The sequence below is a fragment of the Eumetopias jubatus genome, unplaced genomic scaffold, assembly GCF_037043125.1.
Source record: "Eumetopias jubatus isolate StellerSeaLion01/CBP00866 unplaced genomic scaffold, mEumJub1_p1.0 scaffold_6, whole genome shotgun sequence".
Classification (NCBI taxonomy): Eukaryota; Metazoa; Chordata; class Mammalia; order Carnivora; family Otariidae; genus Eumetopias; species Eumetopias jubatus.
The window spans coordinates 116,066,977-116,083,885 of NW_028274812.1; the positions used below are offsets into that span (position 1 = coordinate 116,066,977).

The following is a 16,909-nucleotide window of genomic DNA, read 5'->3' on the forward strand; positions in this document are numbered from 1 at the left end:
GCCTGCTCAACATGGCCGCACCGCACAAGCCCTGGGGAGATTTCAGAGATCTCATGCCTGATCAGCGCCACAGGTGATTCTGGTGAGCGGCTATGACGGAGTCCAGTGGTTGCAAATCAAGCCTTTGGTCCACTGTGAGAATTAAAAACAAAACAAAACAAAAGAACTTGTTCTCTTGATACCACACCAGAGAGGAAAGTGCATCAACCCCCAAGAGTTTGGCCTGAAGACTAGATCCTGGGGGGCCAAGGACGGATGCAGTCTATCTCGAAGAAGCAAACTCAGGCTGGGGCTGGGAGGAAGGCCCAGAGCCCAGCCAGCAGGGAGCAGGATGTGCTGTGGGCTTTTCAGAGCCCATCTGTGTTGGTGTCCATCTGTTTGTCCAGAGCAGAGTAGGGGAAGGGCTGGAGGAGCGCAGAGAAGCTGAGAGGATGTTCAGACAAGGAGGTGCTTGCCCAGGAGAAGCAGGACCCTCCACACCAACAGGCTTGGTAGTGGGCGACACCTGGTCCCCAAAAGGCCTAGGGTGAGGGGGATGTGTCTGAGAGCCTTGGGGAGAAGGCTCTACTTTGAGGTCATCATGTTCTCTCCCATTCCAGCTCAAGTTCTCTCTTGGTTCACAGCTTCCTAGAAAAAGGACAGAGATTCATCATTTCTAAGTCCCTCATCAAGGACTTTCCTCCCCTTATTTCCACTGAGAACATCCCTTACAGCTTCTTATGTGTCGGGCAGCCCCAAGCAAGTAGCCAGGCCCCATTCTAGCCAGTTTGATGCATGGAAACTGGAAATCTCAATTTATATCAAAAAATCAGTTAGCAAATCCTGCTTTATTATACAAGGTTTTTTGTTTTTGCTTTTTTTTTTTTCAAATGGAGAATCCCATTTGCAGAGCAGGAGTTGATAAAGGAGTGTTTGAAACATTATTCGATTTACAAAAGTCTGATTAATATTTGTTTTTTCAGGAAGGAGAAAGAAGTAGAGTGACCTCCAGAGCACTGAGTGCAGTTGTGTAGACTGCAGACTGCACAAGGAGACCCGTCAGTACACAGGGGAGGCATCTCATGGATGTATTTATGCCGCGTGTTATTTGTACAGTTTTCTGTATGTTATTTGCACAGTTTGGTAGCTTTGTATGCCATTCATACAGATTTCTAGCAGGTGGCGGTCAACTGTTTTAACAAAATCAGTATATTATCACAATCTTCCAGCAGTTGGTAATCAAATTCTCCAGGAAAGGATATAGTTTTCTTAGCGCATAAGGCAATATATGGGCTAGTGCTGGACTTGACTATGTCCAGAAAGAGGCGGGTGGGGCCAGAAAGGAATCTGGGGGAAGGAGCTCAGAGGTCACCGCAACATCTGGGAACAGAGCAGGTACCTGGACAGCTCCACACCTCAGGGCCGCTGTATTCCTGGATCCGGCTGGGGTGAAGCCTGTAGGTGACCCAAACTGTCTTGGAAGTGGAGAGCAGAGAGAAGTCGAGTGGGCAGGGAGCAGACCTGGACATGAGACGCCCAGAAGGCACACGTGAGGAGAAATGAGACAAAAAGGGGGAAATGGGAAGCCCCGAGTTTCAAGGCCTCTTCCACCTGCTGTGTGACCCTGGGCAGTCATTGGCCCCCTCGAGGGAATTGCAGGAAGACTCTGGCAGAGCCCACCTCAGAGAAATGCTGGCATGAGGACCTGTCCATTCTTGGGTGGTTTTCAACTCTGACTGTGTCATTCTGTTTAATCCCTGTAAAGACTCCCCAGCACCACAGGGGAAGTCCAGCTTTGTTCGCATGGCCCCCAAGCCAGCCTGCCCTATCCCTGCCATGTCTGCCCGTGCACCTCCAAGTGCACCCCCAGGCCTCACCCTGCCCAATCAGACAAAGTAGACTAGACCCTGTGATGTCCGATTCACTCCAGGGCTCCTTCTACCCTGGGAGGCTGTATCACTTGGTGCTCGACACCAAGACATTGGTGACAAACAACTTGGATTCAGATCCGGGCTCTACCATCTACCTACTGTGTGACTTTGGGCATGTTGCTTACCCTCTCTGTGCCACAATGCTTGGACCATAATAACTACTTGGTAAGTTTTAGCTATTATCATTACATTCGCATTTGCATAGGGGGAAATTCCATAGTAACTCAAAGGGGGGCTCTCTAGCCATAGAAATGGTAGAAATCAGAGGAATCTGACAGACTTGAGAGGATTTGAGTAGCAATTAGCAAGAGGGACCTCCTCCTTTTCCTTTGGGGGCCTCCGGCAGTCCCTGAATTTCTCAATCTGTCTTGCCACTTTGAGGCCAGTTATACAACTTGAACCAGATGGCCACTGAACTCTTACAGGAGGAGAGCTGAGGCTAGCAGAGGAAAGCCAGGCTGACACATATATCTAGCCATGCTCCAGAGGCAGAGCGTATTTGGCACATCTGCTGGTCGTGGAATGAAAGGGCAGGGAGCACACTCAACCCCAACCTGTAGCCTAAGCAGAGCTATCCCAGATAGCTCGCAGAACTCTGAAAGAGTAAAAGAAACATCTGTTTTGGAATCTACTGAGATGCGGGGGGGGGGGGGGGGGGCGCTTTTATGTAGCCTTATCAAACTGCAATTACTGACTAATACAACCAGCATCAGAGTATTAATTTGAGCATCTGATTTAAAACACACAGAGGGAGGGGCACCTGGGGGGCTCAGTCAGTTAAGCGTCTGACTCTTGATTTTGGCTCAGGTCGTGATCTCAGGGTCGTGAGATGGAGCCCTGCATCGAGCCCAGCATCAGGCTCTGTGCTCAGCACGGAGTCTATTTGAGATTCTCTCCTTCTTCCTCTGCCCCTCCCCCCCCCGTACACTCTCTTTCTCTCTCTCTCTCTGTCTCTCTCAAATAAATAAATAAATAAATAAATATCTTTAAGAAACATGTTGAGAGAGAGAGATATTAATGTATGGAACATCTATCCTGTAGCTTTTATTCTAGCTTCTCCCCTCTTTATTCGGAAGAATATCAGCTGAGGCCCCGAAGTTGCACAGGACTAGCCCATGGATGTGATGGGGTCTCTTGTGATTGTACTCTGTTAGTGATTGTACTCTGTTAGAGCAGATTTCCTCTCTTTCTGGATCACTCCTCCTCTGTGCATAACCTTTTTGAGCTTCTCTTTTCTTTTGAGCTTCTTTGAGTAGAGAGGGTAGACCCTCTACCCTGGTCTTTGAAGCTCAGAGCAGTGAATTTGTATGGAATTGCCTAAGAATGTCGACTGGTAAATTGTTTCCAGGCAGTTTCATAATCTGTTCTATAAAGGAACACCGCAGACGGCATGTGTGACCTACTGACAACTGTGTTTCCCATAGCTGTGAATGTTGTTTTGTTTGTTTTTATCACAGCCTGCTTCTTTATAAAGTACCTTGATTCCTAGAAGTTTATCGACCAAGGGACTCTGGCTGAATTGCATAGGTCTCACTGCTCCAATGTATAGGAGGAGGCCTGGCCCTGGAATGAAGGGACTCAAGTCTGGGCCTGGCTTCCAGATGCCACTCCCAGCCCCAAGGAAGCTTCCCCACCCCCGCTGCAGACCTGCCTATGTTCTCCTGACCAAACTTGACCTTGAGCTCCTAGAGACAGAGATACAGACACTCAAAAAGTCAAAGAAGCCTTGGGGCTGGAGACCAAGGAACAGACGGAGACTAATCCCAGGATTCACTAATTTCATGACCCCCAACGGGACTGCCAAATGCCCACTGGATTAAAGGATGGGCACCTCCAGAAAGTGACACACGTGTCTGCCCCACTTCCTGCAGCAGCTGAGAATCTCCCTCCCACCATACTGCTTCCTCCCACCCACCAAGTGCCTACTTGCCCAGACCTCAAAGTGGGCCTGTGGCTGCTAGGGTGAGATTCTGACCCTCATCTATCTGATACATCTCTCTGCCCACCTGGGATCTCCACCTGGGACAGGAACAACACAGAAGGATGTCACTTAGAATGATTTGGGGATTTTCCTGACCAATGAAGGCTTGAAGCAAAGTAGATAGCAGTGTGGGTCTGTTCCATTTAGAGGATATTTTGATAATCCCGTAAAATCGTTGTAGATGATTCCTGGCTTGGTTTGCATTTGAAGCTGGCATTTTTCATTTGTGTGTATGTGTGTATGCATGTCTCTTTAAAAAACAAGGTTATAGTTCAGTAAAAAATTAAGACTTGGTTCTTGTCTTTGGTCTAAAGTTCAGTTTTGGGGTAAACTCTTAAAGTTGGGAATCGAGAGGTGCCTGAGTGGCTCAGTCGGTTAAAGCGTCTGCCTTTGGCTCAGGTCATGATCTCGGGGTCCTGGGATTGAGCCCTGAGTCAGGCTCTCTGCTCAGCAGGAGTCTGCTTCTCCTCTCCCTCTGTGATCTCTTTCACTCTTTCTCAAATAAATACATAAAATCTTAAAAAAAAAAAGTTAGGGATTGAGTTCAATTCATCTTTGCTATCTCTAGAGCCCAGAAGAGTGGTTGGCACTCATAGGTGCTCAATAAAGGTTAACTGATGGAACTGATGACAAGGTAATATAACCAAAAAGCTGTAAGAAGCAGGCTTACACTAGTTAGGGCTTTTAGTTGTAGGTTGGCAACAGTTTGGATCTCTATATGTTGAGGGTCACATGGTTACACAACTGTCTAGTTTGGTATTTAAATAAGGTTCTATTCAGAAGCTGAGAAGTCCTAGTTAACCTCTGCATATAACCCTAATATCTGCTAAATTATTGAGTGCTAATTACACGTTGTGCATTCTGCAAAGCAATTTACATGTTTAACTCATTAAACCCTCACAATATTATCCCTATTTTATAGATCAAGAAATAGAGGCTTAGAAAGATCACATGTCCTAAGCATGATCACTGAGTAAGATTCTGGCAGAGCAGGGAATTTATGTTGGGTGGGTCCGACTCCAAAGTCCAGTTCCTAACACCTGCTCTTACTGACTCTTCCTCTATCCCTTGTGATCTTCCTGCAGACTCTTCCCAAAGCTTTGCTTCCCCATGGAACTTGAGAAACATTAGTCATGCTCACTGCACTTTGCCGCTTGTTTTTTTGGATCGTGGATGTCTTGGGAAGCCTTTTCTGGTGCTACTTGTCTTTTGTTTGTTCTTCTTGAACATCTTGCTCATCCAATTGGAGTCTTCAGCAGGGTTCCCCCTGGGCAATAGATGAATAATGACCTTTACTGTGTCCTCCACTATCAGGGCCCTACTCCAGCTCAGAAGGTAGACAGACACACCAATGCTACGGCTTTTAACTCTGGCTGAACACCAGAGTTCCACAGCAAACATTTGTTTTATAATCAATGACCATTTATCTAAGTAACATCATGCCAATGAGTCAACTGAAATTCAACTGAACTTTTATAAGTTATATGTCAATGCAATAAAGTTTAAACCCTGTGGACAAAATGCATAGTATATGCCCAAGCACAAAATTTTTTAAATTTATGCAAACTCTTTCAAAAAGTTTTAAAATTAAAATTATACTTAATGTGAGAAGCAGGTATGTTTTAATATATTTGATATGATACAGAGTTGGAACATCAAAAGGACCTGCTCTCCCAATAGTTGCAGCTGTGGCCATGGAGAACCCCAGCCACTGCCAGAACTGCCCCAAGGGAGGAGAGATGAGGTTGGGGAGGGGAGAAATACTCTTTGACCCACCTTCTGATCTCCTGCTGGTGCCTTCCGTTGGCTAACCCAACTGGCAAGAAGCCAGCAAGGGAGCCCGGGTAATGTGGTCCCCAAGGAACTTAAAAAAATACCAATCCTGGGGCACCTGGGTGGTGCAGTCGATTGAGCCTCCGAGTCTTGGTTTCAGCTCAGGTTGTGATCTCCGGGTCATGAGACTGGGCCCTGCGTGGGGCTCTGCACTCATTGTGGAGTCTGCTTAGGACTCGTTCTCTCTCTCCTTCTGCCCCTCCACCCCTCCACCCCTCCCACCCCCGCACTCATGTGCTCTCTTTCTAAAAAATAAATAAAAATAAATCTTAAAAAAAAACAAAAAACAAAACCAACCCCCAGGCCCTCTCAGAATGACTGTGAAGGTAAGTAATGGAGAACATGTCACACAACCCAGACAACTGATGTGCATTATAAAAAAGATTTTCTGGGGACAATCTATAACATAGGAATATTAGCCTGCTTATTGTGCCGATAGAAAATAATTTGGATTAAAGGAGGCCTTTGACAGAGTCTCACAATTCACACCATGCAGGAAATTGGCTACCTCAAGCTAGGATGTAACATGCCTGCTAACTCCCTTGAACTGAGACACCACCGGAGACTAAGACACAAGGGGGTGCATGTTCTCCCACTGCACTCAGAGAAGGTGCATTCCCTAGTGTGCACAGGAAGGAGCTGATGAGAATGACATTGTGAGCACAAACAGCTCATTTCCCATTCAATGCCCCCACTGAAGAATAGAGGAGTGTAAAGGGGTGGACTGTAATCACACAAACCGGAAAAGGATCCCAGTGTTCCTAGGACAGCTAAAAAGAAGGAAAAATTCCCTTAGCTTGGCCCCCCTCCCCTGGCCAAAGGAAAGAAGGTGTCCCTAATTAAGGAGAAACTTACATTGCTTGAGGCTTGCTGGTGGTTTCCTTCACATTAACCAAGGGCATAGTGCCTTTCAGATTTGAAGAGACAAGGGGAGCTACAGTCAAAAGTAAAAATAGAGGGGACAAGAGTGAGGTGGCAAAATCGTGCACCTCCAAGAAGCCCTCCTTAAACCCCTAGAGAGAAGTGATCTTAACCTCTATGAATACCTCCAACACTCTTGTTTTTCTTAGTAATGTAGTACTTAATAATTTGTGCTGTATTTTCGAGGTTGGTATCTCTGTCATCCCCTCTGCTAGAGGGGAGAGTTCCTGAGAGTGAAGAGTTGAGAATTGTTTAGCTTTGAAGCCTCTAGAGCAGATCTGTAGAAGATGCCAGTTGTGAAGAACCAGCTTTTAAAAATATTTTTTTTGGAAACCATAATGGACTAGTACTTTTGTGAAATACAGTACAATGAATTAGTAGGAAAATGACCAAGCTCTTGGATGTCATGGCTATAAACATTTCTAAATGCTTACTTTCAACCTCTGTGCTCATTTCATTGTAAATTAGTAACAAATAGTTTGGGGACCAGCATTGGTTCACAGAGCACTCTTTGAGTAGCTCTGCCCTGGCACAGTGGTTATCACAAATAATAAAAACCTTCTGGTATAGTGGTTCTCAAAAGAACCCCCTGGAGGGCTTATAAAAAGGTAGAGGGACACCTGGGTGGCTCAGTTGGTTAAGCGTCTGCCTTCGGCTCAGGTCATGATCGCAGAGTCCTGGGATCGAGCCCCTCGTCAGGCTCCCTGCTCAGCTGGTAGCCTGCTTCTCCCTCTGCCTGCGACTCCCCCTGCTTGTGCTCTCTCTCACAAATAGATAAATTAAATCTTAAAAAAAAAAAAAAGATAGATAGCTGGGTCCTGCCCCCCTGAGTTAGGCGGTCTACGGTAGGGTCTGAGAATTTTCATTTCTAACAAGTTCCCAGGTGATGTGTTTGCTGTTGGTCAGAGACCAACCTTTGAAAATCACTGGACTAAAGACATGAACAAATGTCAAGAACACTGTCCCCTTGTGGTGGCCTAGCCTCAAAATAGGTAGAACCGCTAAAGCTAAGTGCTAACTTTACCAATGCACCCCTCTAAAGCAATGGTTATATGAAACTAATGAATTGTTGAACACTACATCAAAAACTAATGATGTACTATATGCTGGTTAACTAACATAACAAAAAAATAATAAAGCAATGGTTATGAGCTCCCATGTTGTGGCACACTTGCTGAGGGGCTCCAGACATAAGAAGCTGGGAGAAGTGAGAAGGGTCCATACCTTGGGGCTGTTCTGGGCCCAATTCCTCCACAGGTGACTGTGCAGATGACGCTGAAGGAGAATACTGGGGCAGTGTTTGAGATGCCCCTACAGATGAAGGCCCCAGGGATGGCCTGGGTGACAGAGATGACTGGGAAGGTGGGGATCTTGGTGGTGATCCAGTCATTTGTACCTGCTGCTGTGGTGATACACGTGACAGCACAGGTGTGGAGCTAAGTGGTAAGGGCACAGCTGGGAGTGATAGAGGGGGCAAGTCAACTGGAGAATGTGATGGTAATGAGGCCAGTGGAGATGCAGGTGACTGCTCAAATGAAGAGACAGGTGGTGAAACAGGTGACTCTACAGGCCACTCGCGTGTGGATTCAGGAGTCTGCACAGGTGAGGACACAAGTGGACCATGGCTGCACTTTCCTTCCCCTTCAGGAGCCCACTGTGTGTGAGGTTGTATGGATTCTTCCTGCTCTGTTTGGAGGCTTGATTGGCTGCGTTCAGGGCACTCATTGCCAAGGGCAAGTTCTATATTGCAGTACACTTCTACGCGGGGGAACATCACTCTCTTGGAGGGAGAATTGAGGTAAGCAGCATCTAGGAAAACAACAGCATGGGGTCACAGGTGGCATTACTAACCCCTGGTATCAGCATGGCATCTGCCAAAAGTGATTTCCCAAATTATTTTCATAAGCAGGATTAGTGCTTTTCACTCGTCTTTCTTTACTTACTCAAATTTATATTGAGTATTTGATTGTGTATTGATTCATTTATTCAACAGATATTTATTGAGCATCTGTATGTGCCATCTATATATACCAGGCAATGAGGAGTGAAGGGGACAAAAACAGGTGTGATGGTTCTTGGCCTCTTGGAGCTTACAGTCTGGCTTGGGGGCAGGCATTGACTACCCAAATAATCTCGTTTTAACCAAGACACATTGTAGGCGAGAAAGGAACATGATGTTAGGAGAGAGGGAAGCAGGGAGGAATACTTCAGGAGGGTTTCCCTGAGGGAGCAACATTTGAGCTGAGATCTGAAGGGGAAGTGAGGGTCCAGGGGGTGGTCGGGGTGGGATGGGGAGGAGCATTTCAGACAGAGGGAACAGCACACACCAATGCCACAGATTTGAGGGAGCATGAGGAGGGCCTGACAGGTCAGGGTGGTTGGAGCAAGGGTGGGGGCACTGTGGTGGGAGATGGGGCTGAGGAGGCCACAGGGGCCCGACCATGCTTGTAGACACCATTGAGGGCCCTTGGTTTTCACAGAGGCTATGAAAGACCTATTGGCAGTGGGAATGCTGCTCTGTCTCTGGCTTTGACAAGATCACTGTGGCTGCTGTGTGGAGACTCACTGAGAAGGGCATAGGGGACCCAGAGAAACCTGTAAGCCTGCTGTGGAGAGGTGTTTAGGGCTTGCACCTGGAAGGAGAGAGAAAGAAATAGAAGATTCTGTTTAGGAGGTAAAATAAATGAGAATTGGCAATGGATCGACTGGGGGAAGAGAGGAGGTAGCTGGCTTGCACAATCAGGTGGATGTTGGTGCTGACAGGGTGACCATGGAGGGGATGGGTTAGGGGAGCAGTGAGGAGGGCACAGTTTATAGTTTGTTTGGGGATATATGGATTTTAGGGGTCTTAGAGATGTCCAAGGAGAGATGACAAGTGAGCAGTTGGATAGATGGGTTTGGATCTCAGAGAAGAGATGAGGGTTAGAGGCGTCCACTGGGAGCCCATCTATGGATGGTCACTGAAGCTGTGATGGTGGCCATGGAGGAGATTGCCTAGGGAGGAAATGCAGAGTGAGAAGAGGAGGGAGCCAGGACTGAGTGAGGAGAGGGGAAGAGGGGAACCCAGGCCAAGTTGCTAAAATAGGCAAGATTGGGGTAGACCTACAAGTTGCTGGTAAGGATACATTTGAGAGGGGGGGTTGATATGTAAAAGAGAAATGAAATAATGGGTAATTCAAAAGTGCTGAGATGGGAAGGGGTCTGAGTACAGGTAGGGGGTGGGCTTTAGGCAAGAAGAGGGTTGCTTCCTTTAATGTTCTAAGAAGGAGGGAGACAGAGCAGGCTGAGTTTGTATATTTGGTAGCGCAAAGTTGAGAGAACTTCTCTCTGTTGGTTTTGCTTTTCTCTGTGAAGTTGTTTGGAGGCAAGGTCCTCTCCTAGGGATCAGGGAGAGGGGAAGTCTCGAGGCAGTGATTGCAGAGGAGGAGAGAATAGGTTCCCAAGACAAGTACAGATGATTGCATTTTGTCTAGAAATTCACAAGCTAATTCTAAAATTCATATGGAATTAGAAAGGACCTAGAATAGCCTAAACAACTTTGAAAGGAAAAAAAAACAAGGATGGAAAACTAAGACGACCTGGTATCAAGATTTACGATAAAGCTTCAGGGATCAAGACAGTATGATATCGACCTAAAGACAGAAAAATAGATCAATGGCACAAAACAGAAGACCTAGAAATAGACCCATAACATATAGAAACAACTGACTTTACTTAATAGAGAAAGCATAGTTTTTTCGACAAACAATGCTGGTAGAAGTGGACATCCATATAAAAAAAAAAAGAACTTTGTTTTATATCTTGAACCATATTCAAAAATGAACTCAAAATGGAACATAGACACAAATGAAAAACTAAAAAACTATAAAACTTCTAGAAGGAAACATAGGAGAAAACCTTTTTGTGATCTTGAGTAAAGCAAAGGTTTCTTAGGTAAGACACCAAAAGCATGATCCATAAAGAAAGCAAATTAATAATATGGGTCCCATCAAAATTTAAAACTCCTTTTTAGAAAACTGTTAAGGAATTGAAAAGAGAAATCGCAGACTGAGAAAAAATATTTTCAAATTATATTTCAGATAAAGGGCATTTATCTCGAATACACAAAATCTCTTAAATAAGAAAGCAAACAATTCAATTTTTAAGACAGGTAAAAGAGCCCACTAAAAAAACTTCCGATGGCCAAAGGAAATCTGAATATACAGACTTCAGTTAATAATAACCAATATTAGTACATTGGTTGTAAACACTACACTATACTATATACCGAATTTTATATGTACCATACTATAACTTCTAACAAATGTAAGACATAATAATAGGGAATGTGGAATACATGGAGGCTCTCCATACTCTTTTCATATTTTTTTCTGTAAATCTAAAACGATTCTTAAAAATAAAGCTTATTATACGTCTAGGTGGGAAATGACCAAAAGAGTTGAACCCTTCAACAAAGAAGATATATAGATGGCAAATAAGCAAGTGAAAAGATGCTCAACATCATTAGTCATTAAGGAAATACAAATTAAAATCACAGTAAGATACCACCACACAACTATTCACATGACTAAAATTAAAAAGACTGACCATTTCAAGTGTTGGTGGTAATAGGGAGAAACTGGAACTCTCATGCTTTGCTGGTGGGAATGTAAAATGGTACAACCACTTCGAAAAACAATAAAAGTTAAACATACCTTCTTCACATATGTCCTTAGTATATATCCCAAAGAATTGAAAATAGGATATTTGCATACCTGGGTTCATTGCGTAATTATTCACAATGGCCAAGAGGAAGAAGCAATTCAAATTGTTCATTAATAAAGAAAATGTGGTATGTACACAGGGGTACATCACATGCTATGAATAATAGTGATAAACCTGGAGGACGTTACGATAGCGAAATACACCAGTCACAAAAAGACAAGTACTGTATGATTCCATTGATATGAGGTATCTGAAGTAGTCCATCTCCTAGAAATAGAAAATAGAGTGGTGGCAGCCAGGGCCTAGGAGAGAGAGAAATGAGGAATTGCTGATCCATGGGTATAGAGTTTCAGTTTTGCAAGAAGAAAAAGGTCTGGAGATTGGTTGTACAATGTAAATATACTTAACACTACTGAACCGTACACTTAAAAATGGTTAAGATGGTGGGGCACCTGGCTAGCTCAGTTGGAAGAGCATGCAACTCTTGATCTCTCAGGGTTGTGACTTCAAGCCCCCTGTTGGGTGTAGAGACTACTTAAAAATAAAAAATCTTTAAAAAATGGTTAAGATGGTAAATTTTGTGTTATGTGTTTTACCCTAATTATACATATATATATATAATTGTATATTGCATAAATATAGATTAAATGTACATCCACCATACCATCTAGACATTCCACTGCTAGGTATTTACCCAAGAGAAATGAAAGCATACGTTCATACAAAGACTCCATGAGTATTCACAGCAAATTTATTCATAATAGCCCAAACTGGATACAACCTAAATGTCCATTAATGGGCGAATGGAGAAATGAACTATGGGGTTTTCATAAATGGAATGGAATGTAAAAAGGAATGGACTATTTATACATGCAATAACATGATGAATCTCAGCATAATTATACTGAGTGAAAGAATGCAGACAAAATAGAGCCCATACTGGAAGTCCATACTGGAAATTTCTATAATGACAGAAAGTAGATCAGGGGCACTGGGGGAAGGTGGGAAGGGTCACAAAGAAGCATGAGGAAAACTTTGGGCATGATGGATGATGGTTCACTCTCTTGATTGTGGTGTTGGTTTCACAGGTGTGTGTGTGTGTGTGTGAGAGAGAGAGAGAGAGAGAGAGGGAACTTAAATTGTGAGAGGGAGGAAGGGTGCAAGAGAAGGAAGAATGCCAAGAGGGAAGGAAGGAAGGAAGGAAGGGAGGAAGGGAGGAAGGAAGGAAGGGAGGAAGGGAGGAAGGAAGGAAGGGAGGAAGGGAGGGAAGAAGGAAGGTAGGAAGGAAGGAGGGTGGGAGGGAGGGAGGAAGGGAGGAAAGGAGGAAGGAAGGAAGGCAGGCAGGCCTGGCCAGGCATGCCTGGATGCCAGATAGATAATTTTAGACATGGCATCCTCTGAGCTCCAACCTCACTCAACGCCCACATCCACATGTCTGTGTGGGGAATGTGGATTTTCAAGCATGCCAACAAGCAGTGCCCTTCCCTTTGGCAGAAGGCTGCTGCCAGGGGAGGCCAAGGGTGGAAAGGGAAGCTCGCCTGGAATCGTTAGGCAGATGTGAGCCCTGAGGAGGGCAGAGAAGGGGGACTCCAGGATGTGAGTTGAGGAATTGAGGGTGACACTTTGCAGGTGTGGCCTTCTGCCGGAGCTGACCCCCATCTAGAAAGCAGTAGGGTGGGAGGCTGGAGCAGACTCCCATTTTTCTGTTCCCAGATGGCAGGTGGGAATTAAGAGTGTGGCTCTGGGCACCAGCCGCAATTTCTCAGGAATGCGTCATACCTCCTGCTCGCATCTGGTGCTGAGAGGAAAATCCAGCCCTATTAAACCCGAGGGGATTTAGGGGTGGGACTGAAGAAACCTGCACTGAGACAGCCATGCAAACACTGGCAAATTGGAAGAGGAATCAAAACTAGCTGGTAGCCAGCAGGAGACATTTTCTTCCTGATGAGTTGTGTCAGTTCCTCCTTGGAGTGATTCCAGAGCCCCTGGAAAAGCCCACCATCCCTGATTCTTTAGTGGATGCCCGAAATGCTCCTATTAGAGTCTCATCCTTGGGTTTAAGACCGCCATATATACCATGGCGTCCACATCAGCTAAGGGTGGAAGGGTGGGGGAGCGCGAGCCAGCGCTGGGTTCCTCCCAGAGGCTGGCCGAGGGGCTACTGAGAATTGGGGGAGACCAGAGATGCCATAGTAAGGCACTTTGTAATTCTCCCCGGGGCTTGCCCTGAGAGGAAGAGAAAGAAGTTCTAGGGGAGAGACAGGTACAGTGGCAACCAGGCAGCCAGGCTGGAACCTGAGGTGTAGAGGCATGAAATTGGTCCCAAGTCCTGGTCCCAAAATCAGGGGATCCCCCAGCCCTATGTCCCCAGTACACATCATCACTGAGGAAAGAGTGAAGGGGCTTCCCGGCTGGGGGTGGAAAGGATCCCAGATCCTCGCCAGCCCCTCCCCTTCCTGAGGCTCCGTAGGTGAGACCCCCTGTCAACCCCCCACTGACACCCCTCGGGTGTTCCTCCTTTTGGACACTTGGATCTTAGTCTTCACAGCTGTCACCCTTGTCAGTGTGCAGGAGGAGGGGGGGATGCTGTCCGAGTAGAGTCAGGGCTAGGGGGAGTCTGTCCCACAGAAAGGTGAGGGGGGGCCTGTCTCCTAGGTCACAGGGTCAGCGGGCTGCACTGACTGTGTCTAGGAATAAAATTCTGAGGTGGGTTCCATGATCAGCCCCATTATACAGATGAGAAAACCGAAGTCCCAGGAGATGAATTACCTGCTCAAGATCACACAGTTAGTAGGTGTCAGGAACCAGGATTTAACCCTTTTTACAGATTAGGAACCAAGGCAGAGAGGGCAAGTGATTTCCCTGAGTTCACACAGCCAGGGAGGATGAGAATCCTGTCCCAGGCCTACTTGCCTCCAGAACCCACATTCCTTCAATCCTTCTCTCCTGCCCACCCCCTCCCTTGTTTGGAGAATGGCCCCAGAAGAAAGGAAAGAGTCAAGACAAAGGGAGCTTGGGAACGCAGGAAGCAACTTGGAAGGAAAAGAAGTCAACACATCCTAGGGAAAAACCCACATTCAATCTCCCAAATCTCACTCCTAAAATATATTTCTTTTGAACTACGTACACAAAAAGTTCACCACAGCATTGCTTACAACAGTGAGCATTTGGAAACTCAAAGGAATGATCACAGTTTTCTGTACAACTGTGATGGAATATCACACAATTGCCAAAAAAGACAGTCACAAAGACCACATGAAACATGGGAAACAAAAAAACCACTTCATACAGCATTAGGTAAACACCCTCCGGTCCAGGAATCCTTTTTTTCTGGAACTACGTTCTATGGAAACAATTCTAAGTATGGAAAAGCTTTTTTCCTTCCCTTTTATTGAGGATGTTTGCCACGGTCTTCATGGAGGTAGCGTGGGTAATACCTGCCATGGGAATCTCCCACGCAAGAATGCGCAGAAGACGTGCGGGTGTAGGGACCACACTTGCTAAACCAACACAGGGCACAGGCTCTTCTCTCTCATTTGTCGATCCGTGTCACTCAGAGTCTTACGCGAATATAAACTAGTCATGTCTGGTTCTACGTAAACAACGCGATTGTCGGGGAAAGAGAATAAAGTGAAATGACATGAAAACGGTATTCTCCGGGAAGATATTAGCTATGAGTTTCCTAACCGTAGTCCTTAAATCCAGAAAGGTATCTGTACAAAAGCCTACCCACTGTCCCAGCAGTGACCCTAAAAATCACTTCTCCACGGAGATCCTAATTTTTGGCCACAGTGGCCTGTCGGGGACAATGCAAGCTGCCGGGTCCTTGTGCCATTCCGGCCCTCGCGGGGAAGGGCGTCTCCAGTTCTCAAATCCGAGGGGAAGGCTCCTCGACTCCGCCTTTCCACTTCCGGCATTAGCCCCGCCCCAGCCCACCCCTTCCTGGGGCCCCACCTCGTACTTACTCAGCCGCCTCAAGTAGGAAACAGCATCTTCGTACCCTCGGTAGTAGTAGTTGTGCAGGATCTGCAAGGAGGGAACAGCAGCACAATGACTAAAGCCGCAGCAATGGAGAGAGCCGAGGTCCCCTCACCCAGAGCAGCTCCTTTCATTGCCCTTGAGCTTTATTTGATGGATTTTTCTAAATGTACCCATCCAGTGTCCCGTCCCTCACTATCTGCTAAGAAGTGGGGAGCAGTTACTGATCGTGTCTCCATAGGGACGGTGCATTAATGTGTTAAATCATTTACAGCGGATCATCAGCTTCCCCTGGACGGGAGCAGGTGAGATGTTTATAGTAGAACCAGAGAATGTGCATTTGGGCCACATGAAGAGCCGAGTCTGGAGACTGGGTTCGAATCCCAGTGTTGCCACTTGTTGGCTGTGTGGCTGTAACCTCTCACGGCCTCAGTTTCTTCACCTCTAAAATGGGAATAATGATAGTATCTACTGCAGAGGATGCTGGAGGGTTACATGAGATATTGCTCACAAAGCCTTTCCATAAAGGGCCAGATAGTAAATATTTGGGGTTTTGAACACCACAGATAGTCTGTCTCTTCTTCTCGTTCTTCTTGTTCTTTTCCTTCTCCTCCTTCTTCATCATCTTCTTCTTCCCCCCCTTCTTCTCCTCTTTTCCTTCTTGCTCTTCTCCTTCTCTTTCTTCTACTTCTATAAACCTCTAAAAACGGAGAGCCCATTCTGAGCTCACAGGCTATATAAAAACAAGCCACCTTGAGAATGAAAGTCAAGCACTGATTGTGAGCAGAAAGTCAAGTTTGAGAGGCTCTGATGACTACAATAGATTTGTTCTACCTTTCTTGAACTGCCTATTGGTGGACTGCTTTTATGAGGGTAAATAGACATAATCTTTACTGATAAATTAGTGTAGGCAGATACCAGAATTTCTAATGCAACAGCTGGAGGACAAAGAGTCGATCAGATTAATAAAATATCTTGTGTATCCATTGCCTGACTAAGCATAATAGTGTTTTGATTATGAGTTTTGTAAATAATAATTAGACTGTAAGTCACAAACTGGCTTAGAGGAGTTATTCAAAACAATTACTGAGAACCTTCTATAAGCAATGCCTTCTGTAGACATAGTGAGTGTAGTCAAAGAAATGAGTAAAACTTGGCACCTACTCCCAGGATCACACTTCTTGCCAAAGAAAGACACGCATTTTGTTAAGACATGTAGACTTAATTTTTTAGAGCAGTTTTGGAAAGGTTATGATCTCAGGGTGCTGGGATTGAGCTCCGAGTCAGGCTGCCTGCTCAGTGGGGAGTCTGCTTCTCCCTCTCCCTTTGCCCCTCCCCCTCACTCATGCGCTCTCTCTCTCTCTCTCTCTCTCTCTCTCTAATAAATAAATAAAATATTTTTTTAAAAAAGTAAAATAAATAAAATTGAAAACAAAACCCAAAACACAAGCCACTGGCTGGATTTGGCCCATGGGCCATACTTGCTGGAGCCTACATTGCATGTCAGAGTAGAAAATTTCAGGTAACATCCTATCAGCAGTTCTGACAACATCTCATTTTAGAGGGGAGAAAATTGAGGCTG

General features: G+C 45.6%; 1 protein-coding gene across 3 annotated transcripts in view; it reads right to left on the minus strand.

Moving 5' to 3' along the window:
* Positions 1 to 600: 600 nt before the first annotated feature.
* Positions 601 to 16,909, minus strand: part of PNPLA1 (patatin like domain 1, omega-hydroxyceramide transacylase) — a 41,821-nt gene continuing 25,512 nt past the window's right edge. For 2 of the 3 annotated variants that reach the window (XM_088024369.1, XM_088024370.1), the window contains 4 exons: positions 15,315 to 15,375; positions 7,870 to 8,454; positions 6,580 to 6,664; positions 5,029 to 5,158 (listed from right to left, as the gene is read on the minus strand). In XM_088024369.1, the coding sequence (XP_087880495.1) occupies positions 5,029 to 5,158; positions 6,580 to 6,664; positions 7,870 to 8,454; positions 15,315 to 15,375 (861 nt within the window). Of the gene's footprint in view, positions 628 to 1,394; positions 1,501 to 5,028; positions 5,159 to 6,579; positions 6,665 to 7,869; positions 8,455 to 15,314; positions 15,376 to 16,909 lie in introns of those variants that run through there. The other variant, XM_088024368.1, reaches the window with a different exon arrangement.